General features: G+C 37.3%; 1 protein-coding gene across 2 annotated transcripts in view; it reads right to left on the reverse strand.

The window, feature by feature from the left end:
* The window catches only part of KATNAL1 (katanin catalytic subunit A1 like 1), a 79,027-nt gene that overhangs the window by 40,423 nt on the left and 11,886 nt on the right, over positions 1 to 26,718 (reverse strand). For both annotated transcript variants that reach the window (XM_036746928.1, XM_036746927.1), the window contains exons 2-3: positions 22,617 to 22,792; positions 7,583 to 7,743 (exon numbers count right to left, since the gene is read on the reverse strand). In XM_036746928.1, the coding sequence (XP_036602823.1) occupies positions 7,583 to 7,743; positions 22,617 to 22,778 (323 nt within the window). In that variant the 5' untranslated portion in view covers positions 22,779 to 22,792. The remainder of the gene's footprint in view (positions 1 to 7,582; positions 7,744 to 22,616; positions 22,793 to 26,718) is intronic.

Genomic DNA, 26,718 nt, shown 5'->3' on the forward strand with positions numbered 1-26,718 from the left:
TTCACCCAATCAAAATTCTGGTAGCTGTTGTCTACCAACCTCCAGGACATGTTCCTTCTTTCCTGAATAAGCTCAATGGCTGGCTCACAGTCTTTCAGACCCAATTCCTGTCCTCATTACTAGGGAATTTCAATATGCATTTTATTACTCCCTCAAACATCCCAATCTCCCATTTCTTCAAACCGCTCGTTTCCAATGACCTATTCGTGCACTCCACTTCAGCTACACACAGCTACTCTTGTTCTTGCCATCACTTGGAAAGAGGGAATAGAGAAAGGAGAAAAAGAAAGGGGGAAGGGGGAAAAGGAAGGGAAAGGGGAAGACAATGGCCTTTCCTCAGTCCTCATCCTTCTTGACCTCTCTGAAGCCTGTGACACTGTCACTCACCCTCTACTCCTTGATAGGTTTTCAGGTCACTGCTCTCTTCCTACATATCTGACTACTCCTCAGTTCTCCTATAATAAATCTTTATCTAGGTCAAGCCCACTAATTTGGGGCTTTGGCTTTGCCCTGAGCTCTGTTCTTTTTTCCTTTTATACCATTCTGCTTGGTAATCTCATGAAATCCCATGGATTCAATTATCATCTCTATGATAATGATTCTCAAATCTACTTACCCAGACTTAACATCTGTTTTCCAATCTTGCATTTACAACTGCCTCTTAGACATCTTAAGCAGGACAACTTAAACTCAACATGTCCAGAACTGAATTTGTTATCTTTCCCCCCAAACCCTCCCTTCTTCCTAACATTCCTACCACCATCCACCCAGTCCCCCAGGATCACAACCTAGGTATCATCCTTGACTCCTCACTCTCTCTGCACCACCACCCATATCCTATCTGTTGGCAAGGCCTGTTGATTTTACCTGTGTAACATCTCTCATGTAAGCCCTCTTCTCTCATCTGATACTACCACCACCCTGATACAGACCCTTATCACCTCACACCTGGACCACTGCAGCAGTCTAATGGTTAATGTCCCTGCTTCAAATCTCTCCCCACTACAGTCCCCATCAGCCACCAAAATTTTATTTCAAAAGCACAGGTCTGACCATGTTATTTCCCTAACCAATCAACTCTAGCAGCTCCTTATTACCTCTTCCCAAGCTGTGCTTGGAGCCAAAAGTTAAAAAAAATGAGTGCTTGGATAATGAAGAGATAAGACTATTAAGAAACCAAACCTGTTGGCATTTTCTGCAATCAAGTAGTGATGAAATACATTGTACATATTCGGCCTCTACTGAAATGCTAAACAAGAAAAGGAGTTGGTCTCATGGATGGCACCCTGTGCTTCCACAATTCTAGAAGTCAAAAGGAAACAGACTTCTGTCAAAGAAGCAGCCTTCAAATCAATACACTGCAGAAAAGAAGGAATTGGGTTTCCAGCACAATTTTCCCAATGTTTGTCTCTACCAGCTCCCTGCTCAATATTTCTCCATAAGATTCTTATCTACTGGGCTTTTTTCCCCTAGGGCTCAATGTTTCTCTCCTGTGAGTTCTTTGACAATGCATTGTGTTCTACGTCTGGCATTAGAGCAATGCCACTTTGAATGGATAATGCCCACAACATAAGACAGAGTTTAAAAGTCAGTTTCTAAATAGGAAAAAAAAATTATAGATTTCATTGGGGGTAATATTTTGTCATGTTTTTTGCCATCTAGATAATCCAACCAGAAATTAAGGGGGGAAAAGTGTAAATAAAGAATTAAAATAGGACCTAAAGCCTATAATTGAATGTAAAAAACTCACTTCAAGTCATGAATATTTACTCTCATTTACTATTTTACTGATCTGAATAAACACAGAATTTTTTTCCCAAGTCTTTAGATGTGCCCTAATTGATAAATGGTCAAAGGATATGAACAAGCAGTATTCAGAAGAAATCAAAGCTATCAATAATCATATTAAAAAATGCTGCAAATCTCTACTGATTACAGAAATGCAAATTTAAACAACTTTAAGGTTCTTAACCTTACATTTATCAGGTTGTTTAATATGATAGAAAAAGAAATTGATAAATGTTGGAGAGGATATGGGAAAACTGGAACACTGATGCACTGTTGGTGAAATTGTGAACTGAGCCAACCAGTCTGGAGAACAATTTGGAACTTTGTCAAAAAAAAAAACCCAAAACGTGCACACCTTTGATTCAGCAACACCACCACTAGGTCTGAATCCCAAAGAGATGAAAGAAAAAGGAAAAGGACCTATGGCTATAAATATATTTATAGCAGCTCTTTTAAACTTCATTTCAAAGAATTCAGAGACTAAACAGGACACAGAGTCCTAAAAAATACTGTTGGCTCAAGAAAGATGAAAGGTGCTCACAAATTAAACTCTGGTGATGGAGCTGTAATCAATTCCAAGGAGGAAAAAAAAAATGGGGGGAAAATGGTCTAAAAGACCAATCGATACAGCTACACAGAAAGTTCATCAACGAGTCAGGTTTCAAAAGGACAAACCCAAAATATGGACGTGAGAGCATACATATGAGTGAAAATAGATACAAAAGAGGGATAAAATCTTTTAAGAATAGGATCGAGCCTTCCTTTAAGGTCTTACTTTTTCAGGGCACCTACTAATGGAGTACCAAGGTTACACATCTGCCATCTCTCTCATTCCATGTGGCTATCTTCTCCCTCTTCCAGTTTTGTACTTCCTACTTCTTGCATGTGGGTTATTACCGAAAATATGCTACAGGTCACTTGCACCAGTAAGGCATCAAAAACTGATGTTCCAAGATCTATAATCACAGAACATTTATGATGAAAAGGCAGGTCTTTATACCAAAGGGCAGCTTGGCATCATTAAAAACACTGCCCAATTTACAAAAACAAAATCAAATCTGGTATCTTCTTCCTATTCAATTCTAGGCTCAACTCCCTGCCCATCTTCAGTGCCTTTCCCAAATATACACACTGACATACAGATACAGTGAATCAGCCATTCAGCTGCATTTCATAATCAAGGCAAAAAGCATTTTTATCCATTTAGTTTTTTTAATATGGATTATTAGGTCAATTATCTTTTGAGTAATCACTTATCCCACCAAAAAAGCACTGTAACATTAAATAATATGTCATCTGTAAACATAGACATCTGGAGACCCTTGACACCTATAGAGAATTGGTCTTCCATTTACGGCTTCTATAGGACAACCTCCACGATGATAGTAAATATCTTTGGCAAACCCATATTTCTGTTTTAAGCCCTGACTGACATAAATAATCAATGAACCACTAAAAAGTTATCTGCATGACTATTTACCAAGGAATTTATATATATATGATACACACACACACACACACACACACACACACACACACACATTCAAAAGAGATTCCTTTTTGGAAGCAAGCATTCAAAGCTACATTTTACTCCACTGATTTAATTTTTTATTTGTTTTTTGGAAGGGGTAGGTAATCAACAAACAATGAACATGGTAGGATCATGTATGAGTTGTATACCAGTCAGCTGTGTGTCTTCAAAGAAGTAGACTGATATGGAGAATGGGTGTTGAAATCTGCCTGTTACCTTTCAACATTTTCATTAAGGATACCCCTTAATGTAGGATCATTTTCATAAAGACAAGAAAATAGGTATATTTTATCTATGACATATAATACATATTTATGATGTATATGTTATATAATATTTTATATATTATAGAATGTCAGTTACTGACATTCATGGTTTTGTCTTCTTTTGGTATCTTCTCCACTCTCTGAGGTATCTTGTAACAAGACCCCTTGATTCTTTAAAGGTCATGCCGCCTCCAGAACAAATTTACTCCATATAAGCTTGGCATGGTCCAGGCACTCCTCCCAACTTTCTGAGAGCCATTTCTGCTTCTTCATATAAGAATGAAATGCTAGAGTTCAAATGTGGTAGCTCCTGTCACTGATCATGAAAACAGATGATTAAAAAAACACTAACGACTTTGATCCATTTAGCATCTACTAATTAACCTGTCAGTTTTATTTACAAGTGTTCTTGATATGATGTATTTCATTTGGGTCTCAGATCAAGTTCTTTAGACTTATTTTTGCTCTCCCTCTTTTTTTCTTGTTATATAAAGAAATACTATGCATAATCTGTTATCACCTTCTTCTGAAGTGCTTTTCAAATGAATTTGCATTATAAATCAGTATCGCCCTTAGCTTCCATCTCTCTGCAGTGGGCACTGTGATAAGGAAATTCCTGGCTGTGGTGCCTTCTCAGCTGATTTGACCTCTTCCTTATGGCACTTTTTCAGGAAATGGTGGTAATCAATATTTTTGTCTTACTCCATTTCTTGCTATTCCCAATTAGGGAGCAGTTTAACAAATCACATTCAATCTATAGCAACTGTTCACAGAATCTTCTTCATATGCTAGCCTTTCTTTTAATTCAATGCTGATTTTTACTTTCTCCTGAACCAGCTGATAATCTAACTCCCCTCAAGTATCTGCTTCAGATATAATGCTTTAATCAGTAACCATTGTTTCTATTAACATAAAGTCCATTTTATTATTCATGAGGTTGTTTGGTGTTTACCATGTCCACAATCTTTCAACTCTTTTCTGAAAGAAAGTCTTTATAATACATAGGTGAGAAGCTATGGCAACTGGGGTAGGGGGAATGCAATGGATAGAATGCTGGGCCTGGAGTCAGGAAGACTCTGGCCTCAGACACTTACATACTGTGTGACCCAAGGTAAGTCACTTAACTGTTTACCTCAATTTCCTCATCTGTAAAATGAGCTGGAAAAGGAAATGGCAAACCACTCCAGTATCTTTGCCAAGAAAATCCCGAAGAGTTAGACACGAATGAAAAATGACTGAACTGGAGAAACTATCAAGTTGACCTCATTTATTTCTCAAACCTGAAAAAGTTCCAAAATACTTTCCACCATTTCCTCTATGCCAGTTTTCTAGTCAAAGTTACCAAGTTTAAACACTGTTGAATGTCATCACTTTGGCAGTACGCTTTATTTACCTGGTTTTTTGGGTTACAAGGGAGAGTTCAATTAAGGAAGATGATATCATGGGAAATGACTGTAATGCAAGAATACAAAAGGTATTAACAAAATGTTTTTTAAAAGAAAAAAGTATGTGTCGACTTGATTTGAAGGATCTTGTCAAACTGTTAGCAGACTTTTTCTACTTTATCCTCTGTAGTAGATATTGGTATATTACTTGTGATTATCTTCATAGCGCCTTCTTGTCTATGATTTCCATGAGTACTACAGGTTAAGATGACCATGCATCCTATGAACTGATGCTTCTTGTTCTACAATAAGAACAACTCCACCAATTTCTTTGTTCCCTTTTCCAAGGACAGCCTAGGAGCAAGCCTCCCAAATGGCTACAATTTCCTTCTGTCTGTTACGGTTGCTACCGTTTAGTTCTCCCTAAAGTATATCAATTCAACGGTCATTGAACAAAGATGTCACATTCAGAGTCTCTACAACTAAAAAAATGTTTATAGATCAACAAAAAAATATTATTTTTAGCAGCCCCTTCTCACTTTTCCATAATTCTACCACCACAACTATGGAAGCATACAGGGGCTACACACACAATTTACCACCCAGAAGCCAACCTACGAACCTCTCTGCTCTCAGCTAAGTCAGTTCTTAGACAGCACACTCAGAAGTCTCCAGGACTGTGTTCAAAGTCTGAGCATGTAAGATCGGTTAGAGCTTGTGTTCTACTGGCACAGCCTGCAGGAACCCAGGGTCACTCTCATGCCACAAGGAAACATCAGAAATAGGACAATGAAAAAGGGCCTGTTTGGTTTGGGTTTGAGTTATGTTGGAGGGAAAAAGAACATACCAAACCTCTGCTTGCTATAGCTGAAATGAAAATGGACTATGCAAAAAAAAAAAAAAAGGGAGAGAGAGAAAGAGGAACAGAAATATTCCACTCCAATTTTGCTTCTGTTTCATCTACCAAGGAGAATAACCTTCAGACTGATAAAAACAAAATGAAAATACCTCACAAAATTTGAAAACCAAGGTAACTGAGAAAATGGTACCCAGAAAGGAATTCTAAGCACCTTGGCCTGAACAAACTACATTCCAGTGTAATGAAAGAACTTGGAGGTGTGACTGTGGAACACTGGTGACCCTAAGAGAAAATGAGGTGAATGGGACAGGTTCCAAGCAACTGGAGGTAAGAAAATGTCCCAATTTTTTAAAAGGGGGGAAAGGCAGATGCTTTAATCCATAGACTGGTAGGCTTGATATAAATCTCTGGTTAAAAAAGTGGAGAAGCCATTATTAAAGGGATGACCCATATGTTAAAGAATATTTCCAGCAGCTTTTTTGTGGTGGCAAAGAATTGGAAACTGAGGAGATATCCATCAATTGCAGAATGGTTGAAAAAGCTGTTATATGATTGTGATGGAATACTGTTGGGTTGTAAGAAATGATGAAGGAGATGGTTTCAGAAAAACCTAGGAAGACTTGTACGAACTGATGCAGAGTGAAGTAAACAGAACCAGAAGAAAAATGTACATGTTAACAGCAATACTGTAAAGATAATCCACTATGAAAGACTTAGCAACTCTGATCAATACAATAACCCACCACAATTCCAAAGAATTCATGATAAAACATGCTATCCACCTCTAGATGGACAGCTGATTGACTCAGATTACAAATTGTAGCATATTTTGTTTCTTTTTCTTATTTTTTCCTGAATATGCTAATACAGAAATTTATTTTGTATGACTTCATATCTGTAATGAGTTTTATATTTCTTGCTTCCTCAATGGATGGGGGAGGGTGCTGGGAGAGGGAGAGAGTATGGAACCGAAAATAAAACTGAATTTAAAAAATAAAGGGATGGTTTTTGAACAGTTAGAGAAAAAAATGATATTATGAGCTTATTAAGATTAAGTCACACCAATCTGATAGAATTTCCTTTTTTGATAGGGTCACTAGACCAGCAGATTGAGGAATGCCACAGACACATTAGGTCTGGGTTGCATCAAGGCATTTGAAAGATACTTTATAAAAATCTATGAAAAAAAAAGAATGGCATTTATTAAGTGATTTTTTTCAGGCTGCCTTATCACTGTTCTTTGAAGAATCTGTCCTGCTTATTCCATAACATATGAACCTTATGGCTGAGGATCTCTAAGACAAAAAAAAAAAAGAGGCAGTACTCAAAGTCAGATAATCAGATAAGGAAATTGTCTCAACATAGTTCTTTATCACATAAATATAGGTGAAATAAGGCTAGGTGACTATACTCAAAGCAAAATTTGCCTTCACAAAAGGATTATCTATAAAAGTATGCAATATGAATGATACAACACTTTTACATGATTAACACACCTTCTCACCAGGATCTTTTTAAAATCAGCAAACTATATGTAATAGTTTTTGATAAATATATATACATATATATGTATATACACACATATACATATATGTATAAATGGAATAGCGGACAAAAAAGCATTTTTGCTAACAATAAAAACAAAAAGCATTACTGCATTCTTTTTTCAGACATATATCTTTTTCATCCTTAAAAGCAGTCATTAATCATAACACAAATCAGAAGAGTATAGAATGAAGGATCCATAGGCTACCTGTGCTCTGCTGGAACAGGAGGAGGCCAAACCGCAGGATCTCGGAATGGTTCATCTTGATATGACACAGGAAAATCTGGGGGCTTGTCTATCTTAAAACTTTCTAAGGTATTGACAATACTCTTAACTTGTTCATATTCTTCTAGCAATTCCTGTCGAACCTTAAAAAAAATTAACATTTATTTTATAAGACTTGATGCGTGTTAAAATCTGCAAAACTTCTAAAAGCACAGTTCTACTAGAATTTTTTTGCTAAACAAATGTAACAGTATTATTTTATGTAAGAAATGAAGAACAGGTAATTTAAAAGAGACATAGGAAGACCTGTATGAATTGACAGATTAAAGTAAGAAGAACCAAAACGATTTATAATATCAATATTATAAAAACAATTTTGAAGACTTTTGTTAACTGATGAGGAATAAAAAGAGCAGAACCAGGACAATGGTTTATGAATAACTTTTAAAGATGTAAGAACTTAGATCAATGAAATGACCTTCCATGATTTCAAATAACTGAGGAAACTTTCTACCAACCTCTTAACAGAGAGGAAATGGACTCAGGGGTAACAAAACTAATTTTTGAAACCACCCAATGAGGGAATTTGTCTTGCTTGTCTCTGCACATTTTTTTTTCCTTCACAGCAGGGTGGGGGTAGGAGGGAAAAAGACCAGCTAGGCGGCACAGTGGATAGAGCACCAGCCCTAGAGTCAGGAGAACCTAAATTCAAATCCAGCCTCAGACATTTACTAGCTGTATAATCCTGGGCAAGTCACTTAGCCCTGTCTGCCTCAGTTCCTCATCTGTAAAATGAGCTGGAGAAGGAAATGGCAAATCACTCCATTTTCTTCATTTATCATTGCCAAGAAAACCCAAAATGCAGTCACAAAGAGTCAGATATGACTGAAACAAGTCAACAAGGAGGAAGAAAAAAGATTTGTTAATTAAAAAAATAAAACTTTGCATTAAATAAATCTTTGTGACATATTCAAATACTCTAGAAAATGTTTTTGTCTAATTCAAACAACCAATATATCAAATTTAAGAGTTACCTAGAGCTCAGAAATATTGGGTCATTTTAAATTCTCCACCAGGCAACTAGTAGGCATCAAGAGGAAAGATTTTAACCCCAGGTCTTCCTGATTCCAGTCCCACATTCTGATCATTACAGTACCCCATCAAGCTTCTTTTTGATTACATTAAATTTAAAAGTTTTTGCATGAACAAAACCAATGCAACCAAGATTAGAAGGGAAACAGGAAGTTGGGAAACAATTTTTGCAGCCAATGTCTCTGATAAAGGCCTCATTTCTAAAATATGTAGAAAATTGAGTCAAATTATTAAGAATGCAAGTCATTCCCCAATTAATAAATGGTCAAAGGATATGAACAGTTTTCAGATGAAGAAACGAAAGCTATCTATAGTCATGTGAAAAAATGCTCTAAACCATTACTGATTACAGAAATGCAAATTAAAACAACTCCGAGTTACCACCTTACACCTATCAGATTGGCTAACACAACAAAACAGAAAAATGATAAATGTTGAGGAAGATGTGGGAAAACTGGAACACTAATGCATTGTTGGTGGAGTTGTAAACTGATCCAACCATTCTAGAGAGCAATTTGGAACTATGCCCAAAGGGCTATTAAACTGCGCATACCCAGCACCCATACCACTGCTAGGTCTGTATCCCAGAGAGATCATAAAAAAGGGAAAAGGACTCACATACACAAAAATATTTATAGCAGCTCTTTTTGTGGTGGCAAAGAACTGGAAATTAAGGGGATGCACAATTGGGGAATGGCTAAACAAGTTGCGGTATATGAATGTAATGGAATAAACACATTGTTCTATAAGAAATGATGAGCAGGTAGATTTCAGAAAAACCTGGAAAGACTTACATGAACTGATGCTGAGTGAAGTGAGCAAAAACCAGGAGGACATTGTACAAAGTAACAGCAACATTGTGCCATGACCAGCTTTGATAGACTTAGGTCTTCTCAGCAATGCAGTGATCTAAGACAATTCCAAAAGACTCATGATAGAAAGTGCTATCCACATCCAGAGAAAGAGCTATGGAGTCTGAATGCAGATAGAAACATAATATTTTCTCTTTTTGTTTTTTCTTTCTTGTGGTTCTTCCCTTTTGTTCTAATTCTTCTTTCACAACATGACTAATGTGGAAATATGTTTAGTAAGATTGTATATGTATAACCTTGCTGTCTTGAGGAGGGGGTAAAAGGGGATGGAAATTTAAAACAGAACATTTTATAAAAGTGAATGTTGAAAACTAAAAATAAATAAATAAAAGAAAAACACAAATTAACATTAAAACAAGATAGTCCAGGGAAACAATCTGAAAATAAATCAAGATGAAAATAAACATCACTTATTCTCATCACTGATAAAAATAAACAACAGTAAAACAAATTGTGCAACTTTGCAATGGGAGTCATACTGTAGTAATATACTCTGAATAGTAAATTTAATGCCTCCATTACCTACCAAAAGATATAATAACCACTAACATACAACTCAACATAAAGTACAACTTAATATAAATAATTGAGCAGTGGTAAACAATTTCCAGCGAAATAAGAAATCTGTGTTTAAAAACCTCTCAAACCTTTTAAATGAACTTATTATAAATGGAAAAAAATTTGCTAACCCAATAGCACTCTGAATTACATTTTCAATTTTTAATTTAATCTAACTTTATTTTTAATCAGGTCATTTCTTTTTTATTTAATATTTCATCTTTCCCAATTACATGTAAAAACAACTTTTAACATCCATTTTTTAAAATTTCAAGTTCCAAATTCTCTTCCTCTTTCTCCTTCTCCCTCATTGAGAAGGCAAGCAATTTGACATATGTTATATATGTGCAGACATGCAAAATATATTTCCATATTAGTCATATTATGAAAGAAAACAGACCCCCCCCAAAAAAAACAAGAAAAATAAAGTGTTTTTTTAATATGCTTCAATCTGCACTCAGACTCCATCAGTTCTTTCTCTAAGATGGATAGCATTTTTTCATCATAAGTCCTTCAATTCTGTCTTGGATCATAGCATTGCTGAGACTATACAGCTAAGTCATTCACCGAAGATCATCCTATAATATCGTTGTTACTGTGTACAATGTTCTCCTAGTTCTGCTCATTTCACTTTGCATCAGTTCTTGTTAAGTCTTTCCAGGTTTTTCTGAGCGCATCATAACTTGTCCCTTCTCATAATACAATAGCATTCCATCACAATTATATACCACAACTTGTATAGCCACTCTCCAACATTTCCTCAATTTCCAATTCTTTGCCGCCATACAAAAGAGCTGCTATAAATATTTTTGTACACATATGTCCTTTTCCTTTTTGTTTTTTACCTCTTTGGGAACAGACCTGGTAGTGGTATTGCTGGATCAAAAGATATGCATGGTTTTACAGTTCTTTGGGCATAGTTCCAAAATGCTTTCCAGAATGGTTGAATCAGTTCACAACTCCACCAACAATGCATTAGTGTTGCAATGTTCCCACATCCTCCAACATTTGTCATTTTCTTTTTCTGTCATATTAGCCAATCTGATAAGTGTGTGTGGCATCTCAGAGTTGTTCTGATTTGCATTTCTCTAATTAATAGTGATTTCAAGCACTTTTTCTTTTTTTTCTTTTACTTAATTTTTTTTTGGAGGAGGGAAGGTAGGGCAATTGGGGTTAAGTGACTTGCCCAAAGTCATACACCTAGTAAGTGTGTCAAGTGTCTGAGACCGGATTTGAACTCAGGTCCTCCTGACTCCAGGGCCGGTGCTCTACTCACTGTGCCACCTTGCTGCCCTGAGCATTTTTTCAAATGACTGTATTTTTGTTTACTTCATCTGAAAACTGCCTGTTCATATCCTTTGACCATTCATCAATTGGGGAATGGCTCTTATTTTTATAAATTTGACTCAATTCATATATTTGAGAAATGAGGACTTTGTCAGAGAAACTGCCATAAAAATTTTTTTCACAGTTATGATTACTGTATATTTCCCTCCATCCTATTTTTCCCCATTTATCTTTCCCTCTCTCTCTTTCTCTCTCTACCTATTTATCCTCAAAAATGTTTTGCTTCTTACTGCCATCTCCCCTAATCTACCCTTCCTACTATCAGCACCCCACCCTTCTCATCACCTTCCCCTCCTACCTTCCTGTAGGAAAAGATAGATTTCTATACCCAACTAAGTATGTATGTTATTCCCTCTTTGAGCCACATAACCCTCTTCCCCTCCTTCATACCTTTTATGTGAGATAATTCACCACATTCTACTTCCCCCTTTCTCCTTCTCCCAGTGCACTCCTTTTTCATCCCTTAATTTTATTTTTTTAGATATCACTACATCATATTTAACTCACACCCATACCCCTCTATGTAAACTCTTTCTAACTACCATGATAATGAAAAAGTTCTTAGGAGTGACATGTATCATCTTCCCATAGAAACCTTGAAGGTCTTCCCCTCTCAGATGAATTTTTTTTTGAGTAGGCAAACTAAGCCATCTTTTGCATCATCTCTTACCTACCTTTAAATCATTGAATAGGTATTGCCTCAGACAAACTGAGACCTGGGAAAAACCTCAGCTCAAAAAGGCCAAGGTCTCCACTACATCTGGGGTCATCTCCAGTTTTCCCAACTTATGTCTTGCCACTGGCCTCAGGTGACTCCGGAGGAGAGAGTGAGGTTAATGACGCTGCGCAGCCCTGCCTCACTTAAATCCAATGTCATTGGTCCTCTTTGAGAAGGACAAACAATAACAATAATAGGAATTCAAACAGTTTAACCCAGGGGTGGGGAACCTATAGCCCCCACAGCTGGACTTTAACCTTACTGAATTCCTTAAAATTTCTCTTTCCTGTTTACCTTTTTATATTTCTCTTGAGTCTTATATCTGAAAGTCAAATTTTCTATTCAGCTCTGGTCTTTCCATCAGAACTGCTTGAAAGTCCTCTATCTGATTAAATATCGATTTGTTCAACACTGAAGATTTATACTCATTTTTGCTGGGTAGGTTATTCTTGGTTGTAATCCTAGCTCCTTTGCACTCCAGAATATCATATTGCAAGCTCTTTAATGTAGAAACTACTAATCTTATGTTACTCTGACCGTAACTTCATGATATTTGAATTAGTTCTTTCTGGCTGCTTGCAATATTTTCTCCTTGACCTAGGAGTTCTGGAATTTGGCTATAATAGTCCTAGGAGTTTTCATTTTGAGATATCTTTCAGGGGATAACTGGTAGATTCTTTTAACTTCTACTTAACTCTCTAGATCTAAAATATTGGGGCAGTTTTCCTTGATAATGTCTTGCAAGATCATGTCTTTGGCTCCTTTTTTTATTGTGGCTTTCAGGTAGTCTAATAATTCTTAAATTATCACTCCTTGTTCTATTTTTCAGGTCAATTGTTTTTTCCAATGAGATATTCCACATTTTCTTTGATTTTTTTTTCATTTTTCCTTTTGTTTTATTGTTTCTTGATGTCTCATGGAGTCATTAGCTTTTCCTTCCTCAACTCTAATTTTTAAGGAATTATTTTCTTCAGTGTGCTTTTTGTACCACCTTTCCCATCTGCCCAATTCTACTTTTTAAGGAATTCTTTTCTTCAGTGAATTTTTGCACATCTTTTTCCAGGTGGCCAATTCTTCTTTTTAAGGAGTTCTCTTCAGTGGATTTTTGTGCCTCTTTTACCATTTGGCCTATTCTGTTTTTTAAGGTGTGATTTTCTTCATTATTTTTTGTGACTCCTTTACCATGCTATTGATTCTTTTCATGATTTTCTTGCATCGCTCTCATTTCTTTTCCCAATTTTTCCTCTACCTATTTGATCCTGAAATTCCTTTTTGAACTCTTCCAAAGAATTCTTTTTGAATCTGAGACTAATTCACATTTTTCTCTGAGGCTTTGGATGTAGTAGTTTTGACCTTGCTGTCTTCTTCCGAGTTTGTGCTTTGATCTTCCCTATCACCACAGTAACTTTCTATGGACAGGCCCTTTTTTTGTTGTTTGCTCATTTTTCCAGCCTATTTCTTGACTTTATTTTATGTTTAAATTGGGTGCTTCTCTTAGAATGGAAGGGGCACTATCCCAAGCTTCTTTTGTGCAGCTGTTTTCAGAGCTAGTTCTGGGTGGAGGGTTTGCAAGTTTTCAGTTCTTCCAAGGTTGCATGATCTAAGGAGAGGTGTGTTTACTACTCTCCTGGCCTGTACTCTGGTCTGTGAGGGACCACAAGCACTCTTTTCCACCCTTGAACTGTGACCAGGTTCTCTGTTCTCCTGCTCAGCAAGCTCTGGTATACTAATGCTACTCCTCACCCTGGAACTGCAACCCGGATCCACACAGGGGCAATGCAATAGAGTCCCACACTTAGTGCCAGCAAAGGGACCCCTGTAATCTCCTTCTGACCAGTTGTCCAAATCCCTTACTGTCTGTGGGCTGAGGGCTCTAAAATCCACTGCTGCAAATTCAACTGCCCCCCCCAAGGCCTGCTACTGTCTTTCTGGGGGCAATGCCTGAGCTAGACTGCACTCTTCTCTCACCCTGGTGCAACAGACATTTGCTGCCAACCTTCTAAGTTGTCTTGGGCTAGAAAATTGTTTCACCCCATCCTTTTGTGGGTTCTGCCACTCTGGAATTCATTTTGAGGCATTATTTAAAGTTTTTGGGAGGGGAATTTGGGAAACCTCAGGTGAGTCTCTGCCTTTTCTGCACCATCTTGGCTCTGCCTCCCAAAGCCATATCTTTAAGGCACACTCTAATAGCCTTCAAACCTCACTATGATTGCTTCTGAGCTCCAGGCTTGATGTCTTCAAAGATAATTTGCAAGACATAATATTTATGGATTAATTTTTAGTACAGCTGATACTATTAAGTAGGAATAATAGCTAGCTAGCTATATAGCACTTCAAGGTTACAAAGCACTTTACACATGCTATTTCATTTAATCCTTAAAACAACTCTGGGAGGTGGGTGCTATTATTATCCCCACTTTACACATGAAGAAACTGAAGGTGAGACTTGCCAGGGTCTAGTATGGTTTTGGAACTTCAGTCTTCCTGACTTCCAAGTCCAGTATTTTATCCACTGTGCCATCTAGAAGGTCATTCATCGGTAAATGAAGACACAGGCTAGTTTCCACAGGAATGGAAACATAAAAGTAGTGTAGAAACCAAAATGATCTTACAGCAGAAATAAAAATGGATGAATATGTGCCTACAAAATACGATGAAAAATTAAATTTTTCCTCTTCTATTGTTAATAAAGTTCTTTTCATCTTTGTTCTCGCACTTTATCTTTTTGTTCATAGACTAGAAAGACCATCTTTCATGTACCCTTAGACAGTGGGCCATTAGGAGGAGCAAGCATACTCACCTTCTGCCCTCATCACTCAGCACACCCTCCCCCTTTGAGGCTCATTCTATTCTTCTATATCATCTGGTTGCAGTTATTTACCATCCCCAAGATCATTTCCTTCTTGTTCTTAATATTCAGGGCTCACAATCTTCTCTTCTACTCCAGCCCTTGTCCTCATACTTAAGGACTTCAATGTATACAATGTACAACTTCACCTTCCAACTCAGCTTCCTCAGCTCTCAAAAATATACTTTAATTCTACCTCCACCATGCACAGAGATTTTGGGGAGCACCCCTGCAGTGACTCTCACCCGTAACTGTCCCAACTTCAAGACCCAAAACTCTGGAATTCCTCTTTCCACAATCTCCTATTCTTCCATCTCCACCTCACTTCTCCTAAGCCTGTAACTCATTTATTCCACAAGCTTTTGTTAAGTACCTGCTATGACAGAACTGTGGTACCCAAGTCCCTTAAACTCTCTGGGCCCCAGTTTCCTCACCAATAAATAAAATAAAGGGGTTGGACTAGATGGTCCTTGAGGTCACTTCCAACTCAAGATCTATAACCCTATGTACTGTGCTATGTGGTGAAGATACAAAGAAAAGAAAAAAGAAGTCCCAGCTCTTAAGAAGTTTACATTCTACTGAGGGCAGGGGGGTTGGAAACAACATGAACCCAAAGAAGTAAATATAAAATAGATGTAAAATGAGAACAAAATAATTGGGGGAGAGAGGTACTTTTACTTAGAAAAGGCACTGGTGTCAGAGTGCAGGAGGTAGCACTTGAACTGCGCTTTGAAAGAAGCTAGGAATTCTGTTGGTAATAAAAGAGGAGGTGATTTATTCCAGGAGAGAATTATGCAATGTAATATAAAGGACAAGTCTGACTAGAACGAAGGCATGAAGAACAGTTATGTACAATAAACCCAAGAAGATAGGCCATAAGTCAAATTATGATGGACTTTAAATGCTGCTGATGAGTCTGTACTTGATCTTAAAAAAAAAATAGGAAGCTACAGATTCTTGAGTATGGAAGTAACAGGTTGGATCTGTGCTTCAGGATTGTCAATTTAGTTACTCTACGAAGGCCAGATGAGAAAGGAGAAAGACTAGATAGGAGACCAATTAAAAGTCTATTGTGATAGTCCAGGAAAGAGATAAGAGCTTGAACTAGAATGGCTGTAGAAAGAAGGAGACCAATGAAGAGATGTACTGAAGGCAAAAGAGATAGGAGCTGGCAATCAAGTGGACATAAGAGGTGAGAAAGACAGAAGAGTGGAGGACGACTCCAAGACTGCCAACCTAGGTGACTAGAAAGATGGTTGTGCACCCAACAGAAACAGTTAAGCTAGGAAGACACTTCACACTTCCCTGTTCTCAGAGTTCTTCAGCACTGCTGAAAATCTCATTTTCCTCTCTTTGCAGTTCTAACCCTATAGTTAGCCAGCTCAACTCTACATTGTCCTCTGTCCTTGAATTCCTAAACCCATTGTCCATCACCCACTCTGGCATGTTCATGTGACTCCAACTCTGCATTACCCCTACATCTACCTTCTCCCCTCCTTTAAAGTCACAACCATCCTCACCATCCACTTCATCTCCACTCCAAATTTGTGATCTCTAATTTCAACTGGGCCCTCATTGCAGCATGGAAATACTTTTATTCTTCTCTGATTAACAATCCCTCCACCTACACAGCTCTTCCAAGCCTCCTACCACAACTTCCCCCTACCATTCACCCCCCTCCTTCAATAACAAAAAGAACCATCTGTCACGAGCTCCTTCTTGCTCCTATTCTACAACTAAAACTCCCTCTACACATCCCCCATTTTATCCTCCTTTGTTTCAGTTTCCAACAAAGGGACGGCTTTTCTTTTTGCCATGGCCTACTCTTCTACATATGTCTGTGATCCCCTCCCCTCTTACTTCCATTGAGCAGCTTCTGATACTATTGACCACTCATTCCTACTGAATAATCTCTCTCCATCCTTGACCTAGAAAAAGTATGTAATTTCAGAGGTGGAAGGGACTTCAGGGGACACCTAGTCAAACCCACACAGGAAAAAGGATGCCCTTCATCTGATAACTTGGTTACCCCAGCCTAGATCTAAGGAGTGGTGAACCCACTGATTCTGAAGGCAGTCAAATGCACTTTTGTAGAGCTCTTATTGTTAGGAAATTTTTCTTACATCAAGACAAAATTTATGTCTTTATGGGTTCCACATATCACTTCTACTCTTTCTATTTGGAGCAGAGCAAGTCTAATCTTTCTTCCTACGTGACAGTTCTCCGAATACTTGAAGATAACTCTCACGCTCCCCCTAAGGACCCTCATGATCCTTCACCATCCTAGCTGTCATCCTCTGGATAATCTCCAGTTTATCAATGTACTTCTGAATGAAGCAAAATACTCCATGTGTTTTGACCCAAAAACAGAGTAAAATGTGAGCATCCCCTCATTAAGGCAGTGATGCAGTGGACTGGGAACTGGATCACGTCTCACCAATGACAAATCCTATGTGAACCTGGCCAAATAATTTAATCACTCAGGGCCCGGGGCATTTACAATCTGCACTGGTAGAAGTTCTTCACTGGGAGGTCCTTGCACTGATGAAATCACAAATGTAGACCAAAAAAAGAGTCACCTCATTACTCCTCAATTACTCCTCCTAAGTTTGTTTTAGTTCTACTGAAGGCGAATTGCTGCTGCTCATCTTTCATTTTCAGAGAGGACAATGACAACACAGGATGATGTCCTGACTTGCACATGAACTGCACTGAAGTGAAGCAGAGTTGCACAAAGTCACCAGCCTCACTCTTTTCCAGAATCACCAAAGTCCAACGGCAAGACAAAAGTCATGACGACCGACAATAGCCCAGGGTGCAGTGGATGACCTTGGCATCTTCAATGTTTGACCAAGCTCTAAGAGTTCTACAGTACCTATGTCAGCCACCTCCATGGCCACTGGAACAAACTGTTCTTATCCACTCATTCCAATGAGGGAAGTCTTCACAAGCTTGGGGTAGATAATCCCTGAAATCACCAACATGTTTGAGGCCTGTCGGTTACCCTCAAACTGGTCTAGCCTATCTGCCAAAACAGTTTTATCAGAGTATGCCACTGCATGTGCTATGGCTTCTGGAAACCAGAGGTGAGAGTTGGATGGAGGTGGACACCAAGAGTGGATAGGCAGCCCTGAAAGGACTCAGCAAGCCCTCACACCAGAGATGCCAGTCCTCTTGAACACCCCATAAAACTGAAAGCAATACTGTATTGCTGACTTATATTGAGCTTGAAGTATTCAAAAAAAAAAAAACCCAGGCCTATTTCAGATGAATTGCTGTACAGTCGTGTCTTCCTTGTCTTGTACTTATATAGTTGATTTTTGAACCACGGTAGAAGATTTTACATTTATCCCTGTTAAACTTCATTTTTTAGATTCAGACCAATGTTTTAGCCTGTCAAGATGTCTGGATCCAGACCTTCTTATATTTTACTAATTAATCTTCCCAGTTTTGTATCATATGCAAATTGGAAAACCATGCCATCTGTGCCTTTATCCTAGGCAATGATAATACAAGGATACTGAATCACTTACTGCCCCCCCCCCATCCCTGAAATGCACTTTCTCTTGACCCCTGCCTCTTAGAATTACTGGTATCTTTTTAAGATATGACTCAAGTAATACCTTCTACATGAAGCCCTTCCTGACCACCCCCCCATCACCTTGTACTCATTTTGTATATGCTCTGCAGTATAGGTTTAGCAGTAGAATCTCCTAAGGAAATTATTTTAAATGTAGCATCCTCACCATGTGTACAAACTTGCTACCCTATAGACCCTGGGTTGTAGTTCATATTCTGAGACACCCTGAGACCATTCAAGATCCACCAAACAATAATTCTGAATCTCCAAAGATCTGGGAGAGAGAAAAGGTTGCACTTGAGATGAAGACTCTAAATCAACCTATCTAAACCAATCTTCAAGGTCCTTAGAACATGGTTTGCCCAAGTTGGTTCTTTACTAGTGTTTTGGCTGGAATCAGATTAGCCTTGGGAACACAGTAATACAAATGATTTCTAAACTAGCTGAAATTAGCAACCTTTAACACCCTAAGGGGATAGAATTCGAGGAGCTAGAAAAGACCTTAGAGATCATCTAGTCCAATTCCCTCATTTTATAGATAAGAAAACAAACTGAGAAGTAAATAACTTGCCTAAGGAGACAATACTAGTGAGTGATACAAAAATTAATGTCAACAATTGTACTTACTTGTTACAAGCAAAAGTGTGCTGGAGTCAGCTCCAACCAGTGATAGTTAAATTTTCAGCCTAAGCATTCCCACATTGGAAAATCTATAAACGCTATAATCTCCTCATCACGCTCTTTAATTCACCTTCCCAGCTGCCTCAGCCTTCTCTCCCCTCTGACTGCAGGGCCGGAGGGTGGAGCACTAAACTCCACCCAAAGCTTCCATTTATAGAGGGCCGGATCTAGACTTGGCAGCTCATGCTCCACCTTCCATCTGCAGCTCTGCTTGGTCTCAACTCCACGGACATTGTGCCCCCATGCCAGGTATCCTCTGGGGTCCTCACCCCCCACCTCCACTTTCCCACATCCTTTTGTGAGTTGTCTTCCCTCAACAGATTGTAAGCTCCTTGAAGGCAGGGCCTGCCTTTCTTTTTCCTATTTGTATACCCAGTGCTTAGCACAGGGCCTGGCATGTAGTAAATACTTTAAAAATGTGTATTTTATTGTATCATACTGTAATCAGTTTTATGTATTGTCTTGTTGACTGTCTAAACTCAAGAAAGTGATGGAGAAAATGCTAATAATATACATTAAATTTAAAAGTGTGTCATAAGCACATTTTTTTCTGGAGAACTGGTTATTAAAGATTTACCAGCATACCTCTGGTTACCAGGGAGAGTTTTATGTGAGAAGTCACAGACAAGTTAGAGTTATATAAAAAATTTACAAAGCATTATTAAAAGTTTTTTTAAAAGAACTATTAAGTAGTAGAACAAGAACTTGCACTCAGATCTTCTAACCTGAAGTCCAGTGCTGGATCAAGAAGGATGGGAACTAAGGAAAGACTATTGCTGTTCAGTCATGTCAGTCACGTCCGATTCTTTGAGACCTTATTTGGGGTTTTCTTGGCAAAGATACCGGAATGGTTTGGCATTTCCTTCTCTAGCTCATTTACAGATGAGGAAACTGAGGAAAACAGAATTAAGTGACTTGCCCAGGGTCAAACAGCTTGTAAGTGCATGAGGCCTCATTTGAATTGAGGAAAATGAGTCTTCCTGATTCCAGCCCAGGCACTCTATCCACTGTGCCACCTAGCTGCCCCAGGAAAGACTATAAGATTTGACAATTAAGAGACTGTTGCTAGTAATTTGGGAGATAGTAGTTTCAGTTGAGTTATAAGGTAAGAAAACAAATTTCCAAAGGGTAAGAAATGAGCGGGAAGAGAGGAAGAGGATATAATCAGCATAGTTAATTCTAAGAGTTTTACTGAGAAACTAGATATAGAAGGATAACCTAAGGGAATGGTCAGGTCTAGTGAAGACTGTTTCTTTTAAGGTTAAGGGGATGGGGGAATGACTGAGATTTCAGTTGTATAGAAAAGACGAAAAGAGATGGGCTCAAGGACACAAGTAGACGGGCTGACCTTGGCGACAAGGGCTACCTCACTGTCAGATTCAGGGAAAGAAGAAAGGCTTCAGTTTTTTTCAGTAAAGTAAAAAGTGAAATATTCAGCTGAGAGAGGTATGGGAGGTTAGGGAGGCTTAAGGACAGAAGACAAGGTCTGAAATAGCTTCTGTGGAGAATGAGATATGGAATCAATTAGAGAGGGAACAAAGGACTGTCTTGCTGCAGTTAAGATTCAGTTGAAATTAGAGAATATAAATTTATGATGTACCTAGTCAGCATGGCTGTGTGACTTCCTCCAGTTCTGTTCAGCAATGCATGTGTAGGAGCAAAGGATGCATAAAGAGAAAGAATAATCCAGGCCTGAAGTTTGGCATGCGATGATTAGCAATCGGACAAGGGTGAAATTCAAGAGTAGTTGTTGTTCAGTCATTTCAGTTGTGTCTGACTCTCCGGGTTTTCTTGGCAAAAATAGTAGAGTAGTTTGCTATTTCCTTCTCCGGTTCATTTTGCAAATGAGGAAACTGGGGCAAACAGGGTTAAGTAACTTGTCCAGGGCCACACAGCTAGTAAATGTCTGAGACTGGATATGAACTCAGGTCCTTCTGACTCTAGGGGTAGCTAGTAGGCTCCGTGGATACAGTGTCAGCCCTAACTCATCTTCCTGAGTTCAAATCCAGCCTCAGACACTTACTAGCTATCTGACCTGGATAAGTCACTTAACCCTGTTTGTCTCAGTTCTTCATCTGGAAAATGAGCTGGATAAAAACCACTCCTGTATCTTTGCCAAGAAAACACCAAATGGGGGCATGAAAAGTCAGCCATTACTGAAAAACAACAATTCCTTCAAAAAGATAGAAGGGCCATTTTACCATACAATCAATACTATACAGATAAAGTATTCAAAGTATAAACAACAGAAATCTAATTTGACTCCAAACAAAATAACTTGGCCCAATGAAGTACTACCATAGCTCAAAACATCCATTTCTGCCAAATGGAAAAATTAGGGAAAAAGCTTGAAAGTCATGTTATTTTTAATGGAAAATGTTTTAAAATTCTTGACTTTGTTCTTTTAGCTTTAAAAGGTTTTAAGTGGTAAGGGTTAGTGGAAAAATTAAAAACCAAATTTTGATTAAGTTTGTACTGTCATTATTTTTAATGGAAAATGTTTTAGAGTTCTTGACTTTGTTCTTTTAACTTTAAAAGGTTTTAAATGGTAAGGATTAGTGGAAAAATTAAAGACCAAATTTTGATTAATTTTGTACTATTGTACAATCAATAGACAAAAACAAATAGACTGCAATTCCTTTATTAGATTACTGTCTCATTCACTGTATTTGTATGAAGTCTTTCACAAGACTGGAAAAATTTCTCATGGGGCAAGTCTCATAAAAATCTCATTGTAACTATACATATTGTATCCATGATGCATTTTTTTGGTTGAAGTTACCTTTTTTGGGAAAGGGGAATGAAAGGTAAACTACTGTTATACATTAAAAGACCAAAAACGAAAATAAAGCAATCGTTTTTAAAACCAATTAACTAAATGCCTTATCTTCCTTTTAAAAGCAGAAAATAAATAATGACCTAATGCTTGCTAATTAAACCCATCTATGACAATTATTTGGACCATACAATACCGTCAAGTCTGATGCTGCAGGTGAAAATAATTTTAATAGTATATACTTCCAAAATATATAGTCACACACAATTAAGCTAATTAAAAAGAGAGAACATGAGAAGAAAGTGAATTTAGTTACAACTAAAAATCTCTCAATTATGTCTCATGAAATATATTATCATAAATGTCAACTAAGTAGCAACAACTTGCATGTTATGAAAAAATTCAAAGGACATTTAAAAAATAAATTTAAACATTTTCTATTTTCTATTCAATTTGCTTATAAAACATCATTAAAATTTTCCAATTAAAGTCTACAGTGTAGAAAAGACTATTACCACATAAAAATACTATAATATTATCATACCTGTTGCCATTTGCCTTTGACAGCTGGGTCTCTGACTGACTGACAATGTCTCTGAATCTGCTGTATTACCCCCTGATAATATACCATTGAAGAATCATAATTTCCAAGAAGTGCATATTCTCTCCCTTTCTTTGCATTGTCACAAATCTCAGCCAAATTCATCTTTTTTCACAGATCTGAAAGGAAAAAATGAGAAAAGCTTTAATGATAAAAAGTTATGTTAATTTCTATTCTTGATTTTTAGCCATTAACTTAAAATTTTAAACCCAAAATATGTATTTTCCACTACTGGCAGTTAACTGCATACATCTTATCATTAGGAACAAACAGTATTTCCCTTATTTTAAAAAAAAAAAATCACCTTTTTAAAAATTCTGAACTTAACAAACACCAAATAAAATGGGCACTCCCATATATACAGTAGGACAGAAAAGAAAGAGAATTGTGTATGATATGGAGTCTCCATAATGTATGGCTTGATAAATTCTAAATTCTTAACAAATCAATATACAACTTCCAAAGTTGTCCTGCTTATGTGTGAATCTTTTTGGTCTTTCCTCTATACTCTTCTTTCATTTAAAAAACTCAAATGATTCTTTTTTTCTTTTTATTTTTTTTTTTTTGCTACCTTATATTAGGATACTCTTCCCCTACTCTCAACTGGGAAAAAAAGCCTGTAAAACCTTTAACAAACATATATAGTCAAACAAAACAAACCCACACAATGTCTGTATACAAAAATATGTCTTATTCTGCTGAAGTTCACCATCTCTCTGTCAAGAAGTGGGTACTATGTTTCAGCATCAGCCCCGTGGAATTGTGGCTAATGGCTGCAATGAGCAAAATTCAAGGTTGCTTTTCTTTATAATACTGTTGTTGCTATATAAAGTGTTTTACTGGTTCTGCTCACTTCACTTTACATCAGGCCTCATAAGTCTTTCTATGTTTCCCTGAAACCATCATTTCTTACATCACAATAATATTATATTTTATCTAAACAGCATAATTTCTTCAGCCATCTTCAACTGATGGGCACCCCCTTAGTTTCCAGTTCTTTGTCATAACAAAAAAAACTGATAAAAATATTTTTGTACATGTGGTTCCTCTTTCTTTAATCTCTTTGGGGTTAGAGGCCTAATAGACTTAAAACTGTGTAAAAGGGTTTGCAGGTTAGTGGAGGGACTAAATCCAAATTGTTTCCTAGAATAGCTGGACCAATTCACAACTATCAACAGTGGGTTAGTGTACCTATTTTCCTGCAGCCTCTCTAACAACTGTCATTTCCATTTGCCATCTTTGTCAATATGATGTATGTGAGGTAGAACTTCAGGGTAAATTTGCATTTCTGAAGTTATCAATGATTTTGAGAATTTTTCATATATTCATATTTTCATATACAGTTTGGGGTTTTTCTTTTAAAAACTTCCTGTTTATATCCCTTGACATTAGGGAATGTTTTTTATCCATGCCAATCAGTTCCTTATATGACTTGTAGATGAGATCTTTAGAGTAACCTGCTACAAAGATTTTCCCCAGTTAATTGCATTCCTTATAATTCTGATCACACTGATTTTGTTTGTGCAAAAACTTTTTAATTTTATGTAATAAAAGTTGTCCATTTTAACTTCTGTAATGTTCTGCAAAAGGTATTTTCTTCTTTGCTCTTCTAATGTGTTTATAACATGATCTTTCATATCAAAGCCATGTATCAATGAAATCTATTTCTGTATATTGTGTGAGATATTGGTCTTTACCTAAGCTCTGCCAGATCCATTTATAGTTTTCTGAGAAGTTTTTGTCCTTACTCCAAAAGCTGGGATTTTTGGCCTATGTTTGATGTTTCTGTATGTTGTATACCTAATTGGATCACCAATTAACCTACTTTTTAACCCATACCAAATAGTTTTGATGATTATGGCTCTGTAGTATATTTTGAGATGTATGTGGAAATCTCTGGAAAATATACCTCCAACCTAAGTGAATTTGCTCACAGCAATCAAAATTTCTCCATTTGCTGTTGCTGTAACCAATGGTTCCACATATGGATGGTGCAGTGCTGGCTGGTTTGGTTGACATATACATTGCCAAAGCTAGCTCAGTGTTTGGGAGGATCCAAAAAGAAAATGTGGAAGAGAAGACGTATTAAGCTGCCTACCAAACTGAAGGTCTACCAGAGCCATTGTGCTGACGTCAGTGTTGTATATCTGTGAAACCTGGACAGTCTATCAACACCATGCCAGAAAAATTGAACCACTTCCTTTTGAATTGTCTTAGGAAGATTCTGAAGATCATGTGGCAAGTTAAGGTACTGGACACTAAGGTCCTCTTGAGTTGAACTGACAAGCATTCTAACTCTGCTGCGGAGAGCGCAACTTCAACAGGGCTGACCACATAGCCCGGATGCCAAACAGACATTTCTCTAAAAAGATTATTTTATGGAGAACCTGCACAAGACAAGTGTTCACATAGTGGTCAAAAGAAGCAGTACAGGAATACTTTCAATGGTGAGACATGAGAGACACTGGCACAGGACCACCCAGCATGGCTTGCCCACATCAAAGAAGGCACTATGCTCTATGAGCAAAGAGAAACTGCAGTAGCACAAAGTGTGCAAGTCTAGAAACATCTCCATCCCAAATACTGAAGTGAACTATTTGTGTCTGACCTGTGGTAGAGCCTCCCAAGCTCGCACTGGACTGATCAGCCACAGTCGAACACAATGTACCTTGACCTCAACATTGTGATGTCATTGGTCCTCTGAGTATGAAGGACAAATAACATTTTGAGATCAGGCACTGCTAGAACACCATCTTTCACACTTTCTTTTCATTACTTCCCTTGATAGTCTTGACCTTTTGTCCCTACAGATAATTTTCACTATTACTTTTTTCTAGCTGTATAGTTGTTTGATAGTGTGATCTGTATAGCACTGAATAAGTAAATTAATTATTGGCAACATTTACTATATAGATGCAGCCTATTGAGCAATAAGTACTTCTTCAATTATTTATGTGTCTTTATTTCTGTAAAGAGTATTGTGTAATTATAGTTATATAGTTCCTGTGTCTTGGTAGATAGACTCCCAAATACTTCATTAACTCTGTAGTTATTTTGAATGCAATTTTTCTGTCTCTCTCAGCTGGGTTTTCTTGATAATACACAAAAATGCTGGCAATTTATGTGAATTTATTTTCTGCAACTTTGTTGTGATTGTTTCCACTAACTTTTTAGTTAACTCTCCTGGTTTCTCTAGACAGACCATCATGCCATTTACAAAAAGTGAGAGTTTTGTTTGTCTTTACCTATGCACAGTGCCTCAGTTTCTTATTCTTATCATACAGCTAACATTTCTAGAACTAATAACAATGGTAGATAGTGAATGTCCTTGCTTTACTCCTACTCTTACAGGAAAAGTCTCTAGCCTCCCATTACTAAAAATGTTGGCTCTTGATTCTATGTAGATACTACTACTTATCATAAGGAAAATGCCCATCTGTCAGACCTGTCTAGATCTTTTAGGATCCTGACCATGATAGCCACATAAAATTAAAAAGTTTTTGCACAAACAAAATGAGTGCCACCAAAATTAGAAGGAAAGCAGAAAACTAGGTAAAAAATTTTACAGTAAGTATCTCTGATAAAGGCCTCATTTATCAAATATATAGAGAACTGAATCAAATAAGAATACAAGTCATTCCCCAATTGATAGTCAAAGAATATGAACAGGTAGTTTTCAGACAAAGAAATCAAAGCTATAGTCAGATAAAAAATGCTTTAAATTACTACTGATTTGAGAAACATAAATTGAAACAACTCTGAGGTATCACCTCACATCTACCAGATTGGCTAATATGGCAAGAAAAAAAAAAAGAAAATGATAAATGTTGAAGGGAATGTGGGAAAACTGGGACACTAATTCACTGCTAGTAGAGTTGTGAACTGCTCCAACCATTCTGGAGAGCAATTTGGAACTATGCCCAAAAGGCTATTGTAAAACCATGCATACCCTTTGATTTAGCAAGAGATTTTTTTAAGAGGGGAGAAAGAACCTATTTGTACAAAAATATCTAAAAGAGTTCTTTTCGCGGTGGCTAAGAATTGG

This window comes from Trichosurus vulpecula, chromosome 2, assembly GCF_011100635.1.
Source record: "Trichosurus vulpecula isolate mTriVul1 chromosome 2, mTriVul1.pri, whole genome shotgun sequence".
In the NCBI taxonomy this organism is placed as follows: domain Eukaryota; kingdom Metazoa; phylum Chordata; class Mammalia; order Diprotodontia; family Phalangeridae; genus Trichosurus; species Trichosurus vulpecula.